A 17758-nucleotide genomic window follows, 5' to 3' on the forward strand; every position below is an offset into this window, starting at 1 on the left:
TGCACAAATGGACAGTAAAAAATAGTTGGTTGTAGTTAGAAGACAAACATAAAATCAAGCAATTAAAATAACGTATATACACTTACCCCATCCTATGAAATAAAACATTTGAATTGACTTTTGCTCAGCAAACGAAGCTGCTATAAGCTTGTGCAAATAAAACCCTTCACAGAACATCCACATATATGTCGTCATGCGAGTGTACTTGGTTGCTATGTAAAGAACTTTACAAACAACCTGAAAAAAAGGGGAAAAACACATTTTCTTTGAACCTGTGTCTTACAGAATTACAAATTTCTTTTTGCTGTAAATCAGAAATGTTTTTACCTCCTCTACATGAGTATTCCCCGAATTGAAACTCAAAAATATGCCTGAAAAATTTTGTCTAAGTTTATTTTTGCGCTTAGTACTTTTAATAAAAATCTAGCAATGTGGGAATTATAAAAACAAATAAAATGTTTTAAATATTACATTTAAATATTTTTCATTTCCACTCAAAATGTCAAACATTCAAGACACAAAAAACATAAAAAATACACATGTATAATTTTTTCCTCCCATAATGTCCAATGAAAGTTAGTAATTTTAGGGAACTGTTCAGTTTTCGCTGTTTTCTTATATTTCACACATAAGAAATGAATTTCATTCACTGCTGTAAGAATGGTGAACACTTCGCAAGCTTTGAAAAAAAGAAAAAAAAAAGATAATCTTTGCTGTATCTCTTGATGTCCAATTATATAGAAACATTATAATATCTTAAATAATTTCATTCGTTTAAATCCTAAATCCAATAACTAAAAGAAAGTATGTGGCTCTAATCGATTTTTTTAGCTAACCAAGAACACCCATAGTAATTACATTATCCGTGGATACTGCAAAAAGTCAGCCCCCTCTTCAAAAAATAAATAAATCGCTCACTTGAAAGTAGGAGTGCCATAATACGAGGGAATGAAACTTTACAGGAGAAGCGTTTGAAGTTTAACACTTCAGGAAGTTTACGATAAGAAAAGTAAATTTTGCTGTGCTCTTCAGTGGTTAATATTAAACCAAAAAATATGTCATTATTTCTTAAGAAAATAAAATTTTCTTAAGAAATAAATTATATTCTTAAAAAAAAAACGTCGTTTGAAGCCCTTTAAGCGAAAAAAAAATAAATAAAAGAAAATTAAAAACTTCGTATTGTGACACTCTTTTTCCAAGCGAGCCAAACGATTTATTCGATTAATTACGACCGTTTTAATTGTTACTAGCTGGAAACCCCATCATTTGCCGATCCCCTCGAAGAAAAGTTCTTGTAACGTAAAATAAAGGGAAAAGTTTTATGTTTCACGATTTTCAGCCTATTTTTCCGTAAAACTAAAGGTAAAAATAAAAGCATAGACGATTGTTGAGGTACAACAGATCCTTAAAAATAAAACTCTAGTTTGTAAAGCTTTGCCCTAAAAACAAAAGAAAAGAATTAAAAAAATGTAAAGTAAATAAATAAGTAAATATTTCAAATAAACCATTAATAAATATATAAAATAATGGTGGATTTTGGGGAAAGGTCTTTTCTTACACTTTTTGAATGAAGAAAAGAAATTTAATGATGCAATTAGTTAAGAGGTACTTTTTGAACATTAAAGAATTCTACAAATGTGCATACGTTAAAAATGATGCCCGTTTTAAAATCTAAAACGTCCCTTACTACTGGACTATGCTTTTTAGTAATTCCTTTTTAAATAAATATTTTTTGAACAATTAAGAAATGATAATCATAAGCATGTGCACACAGTCAAAACTCGAAGTTGAATCATACAAGAACCACTAACATTAAAAATTATTTTTAACGCCGAAAACTAAGAATTTTTTAGACATTAAAAACTTTGTTTTGTTCCAAAAGTAGAAAAAAAGGTTATTGGTACAAAATTGAAATACGTACAGTCCATGACAAAATCTCGTTTCACATTTACTGCAAAGACGCCACTAATTCAATCAATCTCGTAGGCTTAATGCGTATAAGCATGTTTTTCAACTTAAATGATTATTGATGATATCTAACAGTTAAATGGCACTATTTCAAAACATCGACCCTTTGCGTTAATACCCTATCATTGCGATTTCCAAAAAATGTTGAGAAAAGGTAAACATACAGTATAGTATATAGAGAAGAACATAAGAAAAGGATGAAATGAAATAAATGCATTGGCAGTTAATCAATAGCAAAAGTAAAGATCACTAAAGGTGTCATAATATAATAAAAAAGGTAAAAGTTTAATACTTGAACTTGAGTTCAAAACTCACAACTTTACAACCAAGTTGAAACAATGTATGAGAACTAACGAATCAACTGAGTTATTGTTAATGCAGTTTTAAACAGTAAATCGAAGTTTTTTTCTAAATCATTTAGAGACACAAAACTAAATATTAATGAAACTACTAAGCATTCTTAAATTATTAACGGTATTTAAATTTATTTTATAAAACTGCAAAGTCGCACGAAATGACCTTAACTCTGGTGATTATACATTTAGTATGTTACATTATGCTATGAAGATTCTGTACTTTTAAGAAACTGATTCATTCTTTGTAGATATTTTGGAGAAAGATTCTCAAGAGAAACATAGTTCATCAGTGTCTAAATTTAATTTTTGAGGGCAAAAAAGATTTTATTTTCCTTATTTATGCTGGAATTTTAATAACACAATCCATTCTTTTAACTCAGCTAAAATGTTTGCTTTCTAAATGAAAAAAAATGCTCTTTTTATATTAAATTTTTTTAAAAAAACATCTCACTTGAAGACTTAACATTTTGAAAACCAAGAGAAGGCCTTTTGTTATTTCAAGCAAAATTTTAAATTATTGCACTACAGCTTTCTTAAAACCTGTTTATCTCCATTTTAACATTTCAAATAAAAAAAATATGTTTTTGAGTCAAATTCCTTTTTTTTTTTGCATATCTGAATATTTTTAGTGTCTTTTGTTATTGCATCTCGGGAACTTTAAGCTGATTTAACATGAATGTCACCGAATTCTGGATAGTCTTTCGTTAAATACTCTTTCAATAAATTGATATGTTAAGGAGCAAACATTTACCTTTAAGAAGCTGTTTGCATTTTAATTGTAGCTGTAAGATGAGCGGATACTTTTCATTTCAAAGTTCGTGTAATTTGAACCAAAGTTTGAGAAAAATGGTAAAGTGATTTGTTTGCCTTTCGCAGAGTCTGAAAAATAAAACAGGGGGGAGGGGAGATAGTAGGTTTTTCAACTTTGTGACTTTGAAATTAAATACTTCCGCATCTCTTAGTGCTGCAATAAGAATGGGAAAACCTTTTATGGGGAGTTTTATACTTTTTAAACTTATTATTGGAAAATTTCACTAACAAGTAAATAGCTTTCAAAATATAGAACGGAAACTGATAAAGCTCACCTAAAATTCACGACGGTGGCAATAGTTGCTCTTACTTCCGGCTATATTTTGTTAGACAATCCCGCAAAACAAGCTCCTCTGATCATAATTATGAATAAAAAATATGTTTTGTTTTAAAAATGATCTTGAACTATTTTGTATATTTTTGTTTTATACACTTTATGTTCTTATCTTCGAAAGAAAGCTTTTGATTGGCACAAATGATCGACTAAGTGTGTCTTTCAAACATAATTTACTCACCCCATTGTCTTCCAAGATGGTCCGTCTGTCTCCAGCATGTTCTAACTCATCTAAAATTACGTAGCATTTGAAAACGATGCACATGAAATCATTGAACAACAATGCCGTGAATAGGTTCTTGTGCATGGTAATCCGATACACTTGCAATTGCCTAAAATAAGATGAGATGAATTAAATTTAAATCCTTTCAAAAAGTACACTGAATGTCGAATGAAATAAACATATAAATTAAATAAAACTGTTCCTATTTTTCTAATTAAAGAAAATGTATAAAAACAATCAATTTTTTTACTGGACGGTAAATTTGTAAGCAAATCGATTTAAAAAGCAATAAAAGTACACTTTTTGACACTGAATTGGTCATGTTTATAAACATGCATAACTTAATCCTTTGAGCTAAGCATTAACCTTTTACATCATCGGCGTATTCATAACCATCGTGTCAGAACGTATTGAACGAGATACCCGACATAACTTCATACTTCGAATACATTAAATATTGAAAAAATAATATTTTAACGTGCATGAGCGTAATATAGTAAAAGCTGTCTACAACAATACTGTGGGAACCTGAAAAAATATTGTTATAAACAGGTTATCGTTATAGACAGTTTCATTCTCTATGTTGACATTTTGCTGGGACCAAGGAAATATCATTGTAGACAGGTTTATTGTTATTGACAGTATTGTTATATACAAGTTTCACTGTGCTGGCTTTGCTTTAAGATCAAATAGGCCTTTTGGATAAACATACTTTTACATCTGTAATCCCATAGAATGTTAATATATTTCACGCTTTAGAATGACTGTCGCCAGTATTGTATTCGGGAGAGGGGGGGAGGCATCTTTTCCTGAAATAATAAAAATTTTCTCAGAAGTAAGTTACCGCCCCTAACCCAGTGCTAAGGTTTAGAAGTACATGCATACCAGGCAGTCCAGTTATCACATCCTGAGACTGCAGTTTCGTTCTTATGAGAACCCCTCGGTCAAGAATAGTGAAAAACAGGGCTGGAGTCAGACGTCATCTCATTGAAGCTGAGGGTGCCAACAAACTGGTAGATAAAGAGAATTTGTCTCATTAGCGAGTATTGCTTTGCCTTCAATTCACGGGTCGAACCGCACCATGCAGCAGACACTCGCTGGTGAGATTAATTCACTTGATCTATCAGTGTGTTGGCACTCTCAGCTTCAATGAAATGACTTCACTATTCTTGACTGAGGGGTTCTAATACACTGTAAAAAAAATCCGTAAAATTTACGGAAAAAAACTGTCAGCCAGGACGCCAGTTTTCTTCCGTTTATTTTACAGAAATCTTCCGTATTTTTATTATTTATTCAAGCTGATTTATTATTTTATGAAGATTAAAAAATGAAACTATACTTTCATAAATACATTTCAATATTTACTATACTACTACGAAATACATGTATACAAAGGTAAATTTCCGAATATGCCTCAGTAACAGATGACAAAAAAAACATAATAATAAAATATTGATTAGAATGCAATGAAATGGAAGTTGCAAACGATTTAAGACTTACTCGCTTTTTATAAATAAATATAAGATCAAAAATTCGAGCACGAGAACCAAAATCCAAACACGCGGGCGAAATTTCGAAGATTCGAAGAAAAACAAAGTACGCGGTGAGGCAATGGTAACAGTTAACGCTTATAACCGGTTACAGATTAAAAAAAAACAGAGAAATCCTGTATTTTATTACGAACAGTTTTTTTCTGTAAAAAATACGGATAACTTCTTCAAAATTTACAAATTTTTTTACAGTGTAGGAACGAAACTGCAGTCTTAGGATGTGATAACCGGGCTGTCTGGTATATTGCATGCAAAGCAAATGTAATTTAAATTAATTTCATTTTGAACCAAACATGTGCATTAGTAATTTAAACTGACCATTTTTGTTCGTCAGCCATGAGATTTACTCCACAAAACGTTGCATTCCACCAAACATTTTTCCTAACTGCAGTATACTGGCTGCAGCAGTATGATTTCGTGGAAAGTAAATGACTAACAATTTTCAGTTATTTTAAAACTTTTTAATACTATATTTTTTATATTAAGGAAATCAGAGGCTATACCACTAAACGTCTTTTGGAGACTATACGTATGATACTAAAAAATCAAATTAATTTAATTTCTTTTTCCGAAAAAATAATTAGCTGTTTTATGAGAATAGCCTCATAAAATGGTTTAAAACGCAAATATCTGTCTTTACTTACTTATAAATGATGAAGATTATTAGTGCTGGAAGTAAGAATAATATCGACACTGCATACGTTACGATGTGGAAATACTGAAGTCTTCTAATACCCTAAAGAACACACGCAAACAAAAAGTAATTATTAGCTAATATTAATTTAGAGCAAAATATACGGGGGCATTTCACAGCAATTCATTTAACTTTTTACAGAAGACAGAAATAACAATTGATTTACATATTTGTAACTACAAAACTAGACGTGATAGTTAAATTTTCATGACAGACATGAACTTTTCGAGCAAAAGTACTTTAGGATACGTAGTGCAAGCCATTTGTTTTCCAGTATTCTATATAATTCAAACTATTAGAACTTGTTTTTTTTTTTTTTTATTTAAACTATTTAAATTGTTCATTAACTCGTAAACGCAGTTTGGGTGTCACTCCCCATAAGAGTGATGCCCGATATGGTTCGGCTCAACCTGTATTGCTGTATTCCAAATACTTAGTTTGATTCTTAATCTTTATTGTGCTTAAAAATGTAACAAAATAAAACTTGTACGGCAAGTTTGTTCTCTGAAGAACTAAGATGAGTGGACCATGGAAGGTCATACTCCTTTGAAGGTCAACCATAAAAAAAATCATAGTAATTGTCATGTGATGACAAATTTCATCCACTCACGCCTAGCTCCATCAAACTCAAAGTCACAGAAGCGGCGGGGTTCCCTGGCGCAGCTATTTTGTTAGTGCGGGCCCTCGCTTCGCTGACTTCAGCCATCGACGTAAAAATATTAATTCGCACACTCAGCAATAGGTAATTGTTTGTGGAAATAACCTATTATTATCTTTTTGAAGTGATAACTTCTTATGGGAGGATAAATCGATTTGTGACATAACGCGCGTAACGGGGTAAATTTAATTATAACATAAAATGCTATGAACGCAGGATATGCATAGCCATGGTGGCTTGACCTGAAGACGCGGGCATCGCGAACCGCATCGCGATCCAGTGGGCGTAGGTTCGAGTCAGCCATTAGGGAAATCTCGAGGGTACTTTTCGGAGAACATCTAAAACGTTGCTAAAAATGATTGGTAAAAAAATAATATATATACGTATTATTGTCAAATGTTTCTTATAAATTCATCAATAATCCTTATATATTATTTGTGAAGCCTGTTTTTTGTTCCTTCGCGAGATCTTCCTTATTTCTTGATCGATTTCTTTGATTTACCTCTCTTTTGAAAGCTTATTGTGCAGGCTAATGACGAAAAATACACCCACGTTCTAACAATTTTTTCTTTTTTTTTTGGGTTAAAAAAAAACTTTTTTAAAACACCGGATTGAGGTTTTCAGTTAATTTTAATGAGTTTTAACTTGACCTGTGACTGACACAGCTGAATGGCTCGAACGCCAGAGCGTCCGACTGGTAACCAGAAGAATGAATGTTCGGGTCCAGCTCGGACTATCTGTATCGAAAACCCAAACTAATCACGCATTACATGAACACTTAAAATACAATAAATAACACAAGCTAAGCAATAAAATACAAATGAGATTGGAATGCTCCTTGCTGTTCCGAAAACATGATGCAACCTGTAGCTAAATTGTCTCTTAATTGTAAGGATTTTTTTTCTCTTCTGTTTTTGAAACTTAGGGCTCCGATCAGAAAACTAATGCATTATATAAGCGAAAATATATGTATCAGGTTTAAGATTTCAAGCTACAATAGAATAATTTTTGCTCAGAAAAAAAAAATCGTATACTGAAATGTAGCTTCTTCTGATGACAGTTTTTGACCCTTTGTACAAATAAAAATAATTACTACCCCAAATTGAAATTACGCTTTTCATTTAGTTAACCTTTTAATACTTATTGGAATACGAAGCAAAACATTAAAATTACAAACAACTCGATTGGTAAAATATTATTTTTTTTTTCTCTTTTGGAAAAAACAAATAGCCAGTCACATTTTTACTACATTCGAAGAGCTACGCTCAAAAAACGAACTCAGTTCAACTGATTTCGTATTTAACCGTGCGGTTAAATTATAAACACGTGCTGCCATCTAAGTCATAACAATTAAAGCAGTCTGCGGTAACAAAAATTGTATAAATTTTCAAAAATAAACACTTCTCTTCAATATCTTATCTTCAAAATTATTTCCGTGGATTATTTTTCCGTCGGTATGCGAGATCTTTAATTTTTCTTGAAGAAATTACCCCCTCATATTAAAACTTAAGAGGCCGGCTAATGACGAAAAATAGACCTACGATCTAAAAATCAATTTTTCGGAAACATCCCTTGCTGCTGCAAAACCTTAATCGAAGGGTGTTCTTTCTTTTTTTTTTCTAGATTTGTTCAGATAACTAAGCATAATCTATCTATACGAATAATATAAAGCAGTAGAGTTTGTTTGTTTGAACACGCTAATCTCAGGAACTACTGGTTCGAATTAAAATATTCTTTTTCTGTTGAATAGTCCATTAATTGAGGAAGGCTGTAGCCTATATAACATTACGCTATAACTAATAGGAGTGGAGCAGCTATTAAAAATGTGAAAACGGGAAAATTTACATTTAAATGTAAAATGTTTGGAACGCAGACTATGAGTAGCCACGGTGGCTGGATTTGAAAGTGTGGGCTTTGCGATTCAGTGGGTGTAGGTTCGAGTCAGTCATGAGGCAAATCTCAAGAGTACTTTTCAGAGAAAATTCTAAACGATGCTAAAAATATTTCGTAAAAAAAAAAACTAAACACGTATCATTTTCTTATTTTTCTTAATAATTAACTAATAATATAAAGCTGTAGAGTTTACTTGTTTGAACGCGCTAGAAACTACTGGTTCGAATTGAAAAATTATTTTTGTGTTGAATAGTCCATTTATTGAGGAAGGCTATAGGCTCTTTTTTGAGTGATATCTTCTTATGGGAGGACAAACCGATTTGTGACATAAAGCGCGTAACGGCGCAACTCTCCTCTGGCATTCCTTTCGTTCACGCATACGACAGAAGCGCGCATGGTCGGTGAAATTTTGTTTCTTTACTCTTTGGGTCAGCTTTAAGCTTTAAGTGACAGTAGAAAAAGTAATGAAACTAACAAAATATGGACGATCGTCGCAACATAACGCAATCTTCTAACGAAAGGTGGGTTTAATAACACAATATAACACAAATAACATTGTAAACAATATGTATTCAAATCAGCATTTAATCTTTAGATTTATTTTCAAAACGAAAACAACACCCACCTTACGATGCGACGGGGGGGGGGGGGGGGTTAAGTGCTTCTACGATTTGTTTACAACAAGAACATTATTTTGCATACGGTGCATACAGTAACAAGTAAGGGAAACAAACTTGAAAGAAACAAAATTGGGGAGAAAGTCTCGCCAAGTCTTTCTGAACGTTTTAATGTTTGATGTCCTTCTAATGATTTAAATAACACGCTCTCTGCCTTCAAGCCAAACTCATTACTGTGATGTGATGATGGAAAACTAAAAAAAAAAAAAAAACACAGGGGCAGGTATCTGGAAAAAAAAATAGAAAACGATGGAGGAAACGGGAGTCCTGTTTAGATCCAGAAGATTATTTTGCATAATGGTATCAGAGTTCCAGTTTTTTTTGCCTCGTAGTATTATATGACTTAATTGCTTTCTACTCATGAATAATAATTACTTATTTTGAGACTGAAATTCTATTTTTTAAGTGTTAAAGAAACTGTCTTCTTGCATAAAAATATTAAATATCATTATTTCTAATGTTTTATTCAGCTAACAGTTTGTAAAGAATCTTAATAATATGATACGGTATAGTGATTGGCTGTAATTGGGAAACACGTAAAATTAATTACTGATACAAAACTACATCGAATTTTTATTTTACTGGTATATGATTTTTGTGACGCGAGAATTTTTTTTCAATACAATGTTGCTTTTTAAAAGATCTTACCTGGATCCTACCACATCCGCTGTAGTTACTCCACTCACTGTCCCAATCATTAATAAACCAAGAACCATTCGACAGGCATTGCTTCGAAGCAAATCCTACAAAAGAAGAAATGATTTATGGGCTAAGACTGTAACTTCATATTTCTAATTCAATTTTTTAACTAAGAACTCGTTAGAGCTCAAGTTTTAGTACTTTACTTTATTTTGTGATGGAATTTCTGTTTTAAATTATGAAATGGTTTCTAACTCAATTAGAAAAAGCAGTGAATTTTCGTAGTTTCCTTGTTCACAATCAGTGTTTTTTAAACACTTTATAATGCTAAACTAATATTACCTAAAGCGTAAAAAAGGTAAAGCTTTGAAACACATTATTGAGGGAAGTTTTATCCTAACTGGAGATAAAATTTGTGAACACTTGATACTTATATTAACTCGACGTTAAATCCCGGTTATCACAAATTTGCCATTTCAACTGCGCTTGCGCACGGACTTAGCTGATTTCAAAAATCTTGCTAAAATTAATTACAAACGTTTTGAATTTGGTAATAAATATGAGATGGATACAGATAAAAATTAGAAATCACAAAGTTTTCTCTGATTTAGTTTTTAGGTCTCGGTAAATATTGAATATTGCGTCTTAATTATTAATGAGTTCGGTGTCTGATTTTTTTGTATCTTTTCAAGACCAAATTTTTAACCTCAGAAGAGCGTACTAGAATTGCAGCATCACTTCTAATACAAAGCCGAACACTCAACCTAAATAAAAATGTATAATACTAAGTTGTTTACGCCTAACGTAAAATATCCGCAAAAGACGGATTTCTGTACTATTATTGCAATTATTTTTGAAGTACACAACGTGTTTTACGTTTATATTAAATAAATATTTAAAAACCAATAAATATTGAAGTTTCATTTTTCTCTTAAGATTATCAGTTCTTCATATCCGTAGTTTTATATAATATATCACGAAGTCACTGTGAAAATATTCTAATCGCATTCATTAATTTGGTGGGACTCTCGCTCAGCGTAAATATAAACAAGCAACACGAAATCTTAAAACAAAAAGCCAAGTCCGTGCGCAAGCGCAGTTGAAATGGCAAATTTGTGATAACCGGGATTTAACGTCTAGTCTTACATTATGCTAGCATTGCTTGTGGCATAAATTCTACAAAAAGCTTTCTAGTAAGAAACAATCGATTTTTTTTATTAAGTTTCAAAACATAAAATGATATCAAAATAATAGTTCATGTTTGAGATTTATTGATGTTTTGCCCGATTTCCATGTTCTGCATTCTTTCAGTTATTATATTTGTTAAGGTTGTGATATGTTCTCAAAAAACTATGCATATTAAATACTGTAAATGTTAATTGTATTGTTTACTTTTTAATACTAACATACATACAAATACAGAATCATGTTTTATAATGACTTCAATATTATTGTTTTATTATGATGATAAAGGTGCAATGAAATATTTTTACTTGGACATGGGGGAGGTTCACTCATGAAATAAATGTGTTCTTCGCATAATTCTTCAGCTACTTGTCCAGCTGGAGTATCTGGCCAACACTGCCAGCCATCCCAAGTACGAGGACATAAAAGGAATTCTAAAAAGAGCAAAAACAAGCAAAATATTATGGAAAGTTGCTTTATAGATAAGTTGCATTAAATTGTGAAGCTCTTAAAAATATCAAATTGAACGTGGCGAATTATTTAATTCGACGATGTTGAACTTGTTTTTTAAATTGTAGTTTCATGAGTTAATTTGATACAATAAAAGATGCAGTCTAAATATTCGTAAGTAACTGAAACAAAACCTTGTCCTGAGAAAAAAAAGAAGATTTTTTTTTGCCTCAAAATGAATAGTCCCCAATCAGTTTAACGAAAACCCTCATGAGAGAATAAAAGAGCTAAGTGAATTAATTCTTAAAACTTAAAACAAAATGCAGATACATAATAAAATTGAATGAACTGTACTCTGTTGTACTTCCTCAAACTTCAATATTTTGTGCAGAGTTTGGAAACCCTCTACAAACTAAAATGTTTAACGAAAACCCTACATTTCTTACTTTTCTTAATGATCCTTCTTCGGACCATTTCTTTGACGTATCAAGAAATTACCTGACCCAACCAGACATAAATCTTCTTTCCTGTATGGTTCTAACAAAGTAGGGCTCTTATGTATTGAGAACGAAAAGGATTATGCTGGTTCTTAAGGGACTAGGCTTGATTTTTCTTCTTTTCTTCCGCAGGAGATGGCAGTAATTTGTCCTTTTGTGAGTTTTTCTTGCGTAAATATTTCTTTTGGTCATTGCAAATTGACTTTATTGATCATTGAAGTATTCATTGAGAAAATTGATTGATGTTCAAGAAATAAGGGAATTCAACTGTATTAAATGGAGTGTTTTTCAGTTTTTGGAATGAATAAAGCTTCGTTAACGAAGCGGGATTTTTTTCCAGCGCACGAAAATCATAATGATAAAAGAATTCTGTGCTTGATGTACAATCAAAACCACACATTTCCAGCTCCAATAAAGTGGAGTTAGCAACTGATTCAAATGTTACAGGATAGTTCCTACAACACTGTATTCTTAGTTTAAGTCAAAACGATTCATTTTATATTTAAATTTTGTTTCAAAAGTTCTAAAATATTTAAATCAGACAAAAACATGACACAGGCTTGTTTCAATCAGAAAACAACATGTCGGTTGGGTTAATAGGCAGCCCCCATTTTGGTCACGTGAGCTGGAGACGATCTAAATTTTCAAGCTTTGTGATAATTTCTGTTGCGGTTTTGGTGGACGTAAGTGTTTTTAAGTTCGGAATTCGCTCAAGAATCAACATATCCATTAGATCTATTTAAACTAAGACATGTTCTAATTTAGGAATTCAATTGCAAGTTTATTGGCCGTCCTATTTTTGAAAGTTTTATCTTAAACTTATTAAACAGAATAAAGCAATCTATATACATATTTAAATAAATTTCCCATGAAAGGTTATTTGGGAACACGTTTTTCGTGTTTCCTAAGAGTTTCTCCATGAATTCTCAAGAATCGTTTAGAATGGATATGTGTGGTTTTGATTAACACCTCTTCATTTCTACTGCATATTTTTACGTTACGCTGGATTGTTTCCTTTGAACAGTCAGCCCAAGAACAATTATTTATAATTTTGAGCGGACAGTTTCTAAAATTTTCTAAGCACTCTTTTTTCTAAGTATTTTCTAAAACTTTAGGAACGTGCCAAAAATGATCGTTTACCATTCAACTCTTTAGCCCGTTCACCGTGCGAGGCAGCAAAGAAGGACCTGTACATCACTCGAGCAGTGTATTTTCTTACACCAATCCACTAATTTGTCAGGGGCTTTTTTTTTCATATTTTTACTTCGCAGTTTTCCTAATAGATGTCTCTAATATGCAATGCTGACAAAATAAAAGTGTTTATTTTCGATCAAAAACTAGCAGGAAATTGAAATAGTTAAGTAGATATTGTGTATACAAGGGGATTTTATGTGCCTCATGATTCAAATTTTTCTTGATGAAGTTTATGCAATAGGCGCAGTTCAGAATCCATAATTATACTTCCATGCAATTGAAGTTCATTTTGTTTTCCAATTTTTGTGGCAGAATGTGGTGTTATAATCTTTAATCCTGGTTTGAAATCAATTCAGACACGAACATTTTGAGGAAAAAAAATGTGTCGAAAGCGCATCAGCAAGCTGTAAAATTAGGGACAAGAAACATTACGTTAGTTGTTATAAAACTGAAGTTAAATACCATTTAAGAGCTTATTTATACAAAAATGTAAGAAGCATATTCTGCATCCACAAATAAATCACATTAAAGTGATATTTCAATATTTTCGTTTTTTCAAACGTACACAATAATTTAACTGATTCAATTGGAATGTAATTATTGTGTACGGTTTTTTCTTGTAAAGTTTTATAACGCTCCCGGAGTAGGAAGCGAAGCAACTCAAAAAAATAAAAATAAAATAAAATAAATAAATAAATAATAATGATAATAATAATAATAATAAATAAATAAATAAAATAAAAGAAAGAAACAGAGTTTGATAGTAAAGGATATGCAACATTGCTATTGATTTCTTAACTAGTACTACAGTACCAGCAAATCACTTAAAGTGTTATTTTTACTGGCAAGTGTTTAGTGCTTAAAACGATAACACTTAAAGTACGGCAAATTTTCTTTTAAGTTAAGAAATTTTAAATGATTAAACCACTATTGATTATATCGATTTTCCGCAATCACACACCCGTTATATAAGCTAACTTTGTGAGAAGTTAGTGACAAGAAGGAGTATTAAATTTAAATTTTTAAATAAACAATTAATACGTTTTTTTTCATATTTTTGGGTTGTGTTGTTTGTGCTGCTGGGGTGCATTATTATGAATTATTTTCTGTTCAATTTTTGCTTTAAATAACACTAATCGTTAACCAAAACTTTTAAGGACCATAACTAAAACATGCAGTATAACTCAAAATTTCTGAAAAAAAAGGGTCGAAAATATTTTAAATAGAAAACTATGTACTAATAAAATAATTCTAATTGATCATGAAGTTTTCTAAATTACAGCGCTAGTTTTTTTTGAAAGCGATTTAACATGCCTGTATGGAAAAAAAGCAATTTTAAATTGACTTAAATATTGAGTCTCCTTATCTGCTCCACAACGTTCAGCTACGAAAGTGAGGTATCAAAATCCCCTCAAAAAATAATCTAATATATACTATAACTCAATAACGAAAACATTAGTTGATAAAGTATAATACGTAATGAAACGTAAAATTAGTTGTTTCACAGAAATTAAAATATTCAAAAGGCCTTTTACCACCTTACCTGTGTCATTAGGCTGTGGATCGGAAATCATTTGACTACAGCAATCCAACGCTGCTCGGCAGCATGCAATCCATTTGCGAGCGAACAGATCCGACTGAAACGTTGCGTAAGCAGGATGGCTGATGTTCTCCGGATCTGCATCATAAGTTTTATTGGCCCATGGATCGATGAGATAACCTGTGGATGCATCGTAACTGCGTGACGGAAAAGAAGATTTATTTTTGTAAAAATAGCCATCCTCTTTTGTAGCAACATTTTTTTTTTCTTTATATAAAAACGTATGATTACAAAACCAGCATTATGTTCTTCTGTCAAGATCAAAATAATTCATTGGAAATTCAAACAGTGTTTAAGCATCTCAATTAACCTGTAAAGAATTACTGTATGAATTGCAATCATGATGCCGGTTAATTTTGTGTGGAAAAAGGTTAAGTTGCAGGACCTTAAAAGCTTTACGTTATATTGTTAGTGCAGATTGATTTACTTTGGAGCAATTCTTTTATGAAACGTTATAATAGGTGTAAGTGTGTGTTACGGTCTGATCACTAAATATGTGTTTTTTACCAGTATAAAATATAAACAATGCAAAACTGGTGGTTTTCTGCATTTAATTTCTTTCTTTCTTTTTTTTTTTTTTTGAAAAAAAAAAAAAACCTACACGTCTTATTTGTTTTATTTTGGGCAATGACTGGATTAAAAAAACTTTTATTTCAGCTTTTGATTCAAGAAAAACATAAGCGTTGACGTAAGAAACATTTTTGGCCTTTTTGTTGCATTCACACTAAGTACATTTTAAATACACAGCATTATATAATTAAAATAATTTTCGTAATGTTCTATTATGATCATGTTGCAAAAAACACTGGGAATCAATGAAAAGAAAACAATTAAAGATTGTAAAACAAGTTATATTTTCGATCACTACGTATAGGTAATATAATTTTTAAATAAAATAAATTTAACCCTTTTGTGAATGAAAAAGGGAAGGGGAAGTAATGCAATACAAAAACTCTGTCATAAAAACAACAGTTTTTTTTAAAAAGAAAAATGTCATGACAATTTTGTCACATTGATCATCAACACGTTGCAGACATAAGACTAATCGCAGTCTGGATTCAGGAAAAAAATTACAAAAGAAGATTACAATCTCATTTGCTTGACAAACTCCGATTGAAATTTCAATGTTTGTTTTGTAGGCGGGAGATTGTAATCACAATCCAGAACATACAAACGGGAAAACAGTTGACTGTAATCTCAGTCACTGGATATAATAACCGAGAACGAGTCAGAACTCAAATTGCAACATTTGGTATGCACGCAATCGTGAAAAAAAAAATATGAAGAATTTTGAAAAGGGAGTTATTGCCTAAAGCTCTTGGCACAATCAAGAAATGCATTCCTAGTGCAATTTCTCAAAAATGAAGGTTTCTGTTTTGAAAATATTTATAAACTTAAAATTTTTTGACATGAAATCTTTCGTAAAAATCGTTTTTAAAGTTTAAACAAACCACCTTGTAGGAGTCAATTTACACATACACTAAATCTTGATACACACTTTTTGAACAGATTTTTAACCCTTTTTGAGCCCAAACATTTGTCTCCGTTTTTAGAAAACTTTCCAACACACTTTTTGGAACAGCTTTCAAAACACTTTTTAGAAAACGTTTTTGTTCAGCACATTTATAGGAACATTTTAATAACATTTTTTTGAACACTGATTTCTTCTATTAGAACACTTCCTAACAGACTTTTTGGGTCGCTTCTTACAGTACTTACAGTAATTCTTTGATTATACCAGTAGTTTTTGCTGTTCAATTTACAGCAATATAGCGCGGCAGCTGTCAACTGCCACTGGGCAACAGACGGCAGGGGAGTTGGGTCACCAGAGAAGGCTATTCTTTTCAGGGGAATTTACAATACCAACCGAAAACGATTTTTCTAGTCGCATCCTATTGAGAGATTCTATTGACTGGTAGTTAAAAAAAAATGTTGAAATTACATTTTCACGAAAGAACGCGATAATATCGCAAGTTCGCCCAAATTGTTCCAAATTTTTTCTCAAATGTGCTCTCAATATGTTTTCAAATGTGTTACCAACCTTAAATTTAACAAATATAATAAACGGGACACATTCAGAACAAATTTTAGTACACTTTCTTTTTAATGAAGCTCATTCGGAACCTGTTTCAGTGCACATTCAGGCAATTGGAACACCTTTTTCTAAAGGAAAGTGCCTCAGCGTGCTTTTATGTGTGCTTTAAATTTTCAATGTTTCCATAGTTCTTGTTGAATATGGATGTGTACTAGGGTGGTCACAAAAAATCTATTTTCGAATTTCTTCCGCGGCATCCCCCTAAAATGTGTCAATGGACTAGAAAACATGATTTGCAAAGTTGCAGCTCAATCCGATAATATTAACACGTTTCGCAAAGAGGCTAAAGTTACGAAAAACAGTGACTTTTAGCAAAAAATCGTAGTTTTTTTTTCTTTAAAACCAATACTTTTCATCCTAGAAACTTCGTTCTGGTCTCATTTTATAGGAAATTTTATTCTCGTGATGAGTTATCTTATCCATTTTTTAAACAAAATTTATAGAATGGTACCGGGCATTTTTCATGTCAGGTCATGGAAGATATTATCAATAAGGAATTTTCATGCAAAGATCTAAAATCATTACAATATTCAATTACATTTATTTTCTCTTTGTTGAATGAAATTTATCCGTTAAAAAGGCCTCATTTGGGGGTACTTTAAAAATTAAATTCATCAAATTGCTGATTTAAAATAAAATAACTAAGTAGTTCAGATGAGAAAGCAGAGTCAAAATTACAAAAAAGAGAAGAAAAAATCTAATGCATTTTATTGCTTACACTATTAAATTATACATCATTATATTATTACTTTTCATTGAGAAGTTAAAGTGGTAATGGCTTTGATATGACAGCTTTTGATGATTGTGGAAAGAATGTGCTTGCATTCGGACATAACCTGTAATAGAAACTGTCCTTAGTTAGAAATTAGTTTTACATCTGTTTCAGCTGTGCCATTGACAACCCTTAAACTGTTTCCAATTTTTTTTAGCTTTAA

The 17758-nt window shown here is 31.4% G+C and overlaps 1 protein-coding gene across 8 annotated transcripts in view; it reads right to left on the bottom strand.

Moving 5' to 3' along the window:
- LOC129220288 (calcitonin gene-related peptide type 1 receptor-like) overlaps positions 1-17758 on the bottom strand; it is a 141088-nt gene that overhangs the window by 83143 nt on the left and 40187 nt on the right. For all 8 annotated transcript variants that reach the window (XR_008580458.1, XR_008580457.1, XM_054854675.1 and 5 more), the window contains exons 3-8: positions 14672-14865; positions 11296-11421; positions 9812-9906; positions 5886-5977; positions 3650-3800; positions 87-237 (exon numbers count right to left, since the gene is read on the bottom strand). Coding sequence is in view for 6 of the 8 variants with exons in the window: in XM_054854675.1 (XP_054710650.1) it covers positions 87-237; positions 3650-3800; positions 5886-5977; positions 9812-9906; positions 11296-11421; positions 14672-14865 (809 nt within the window). In the remaining 2 variants the exon portion in view is untranslated. The remainder of the gene's footprint in view (positions 1-86; positions 238-3649; positions 3801-5885; positions 5978-9811; positions 9907-11295; positions 11422-14671; positions 14866-17758) is intronic.

This window comes from Uloborus diversus, chromosome 4, assembly GCF_026930045.1.
Source record: "Uloborus diversus isolate 005 chromosome 4, Udiv.v.3.1, whole genome shotgun sequence".
NCBI classification, from domain to species: Eukaryota; Metazoa; Arthropoda; class Arachnida; order Araneae; family Uloboridae; genus Uloborus; species Uloborus diversus.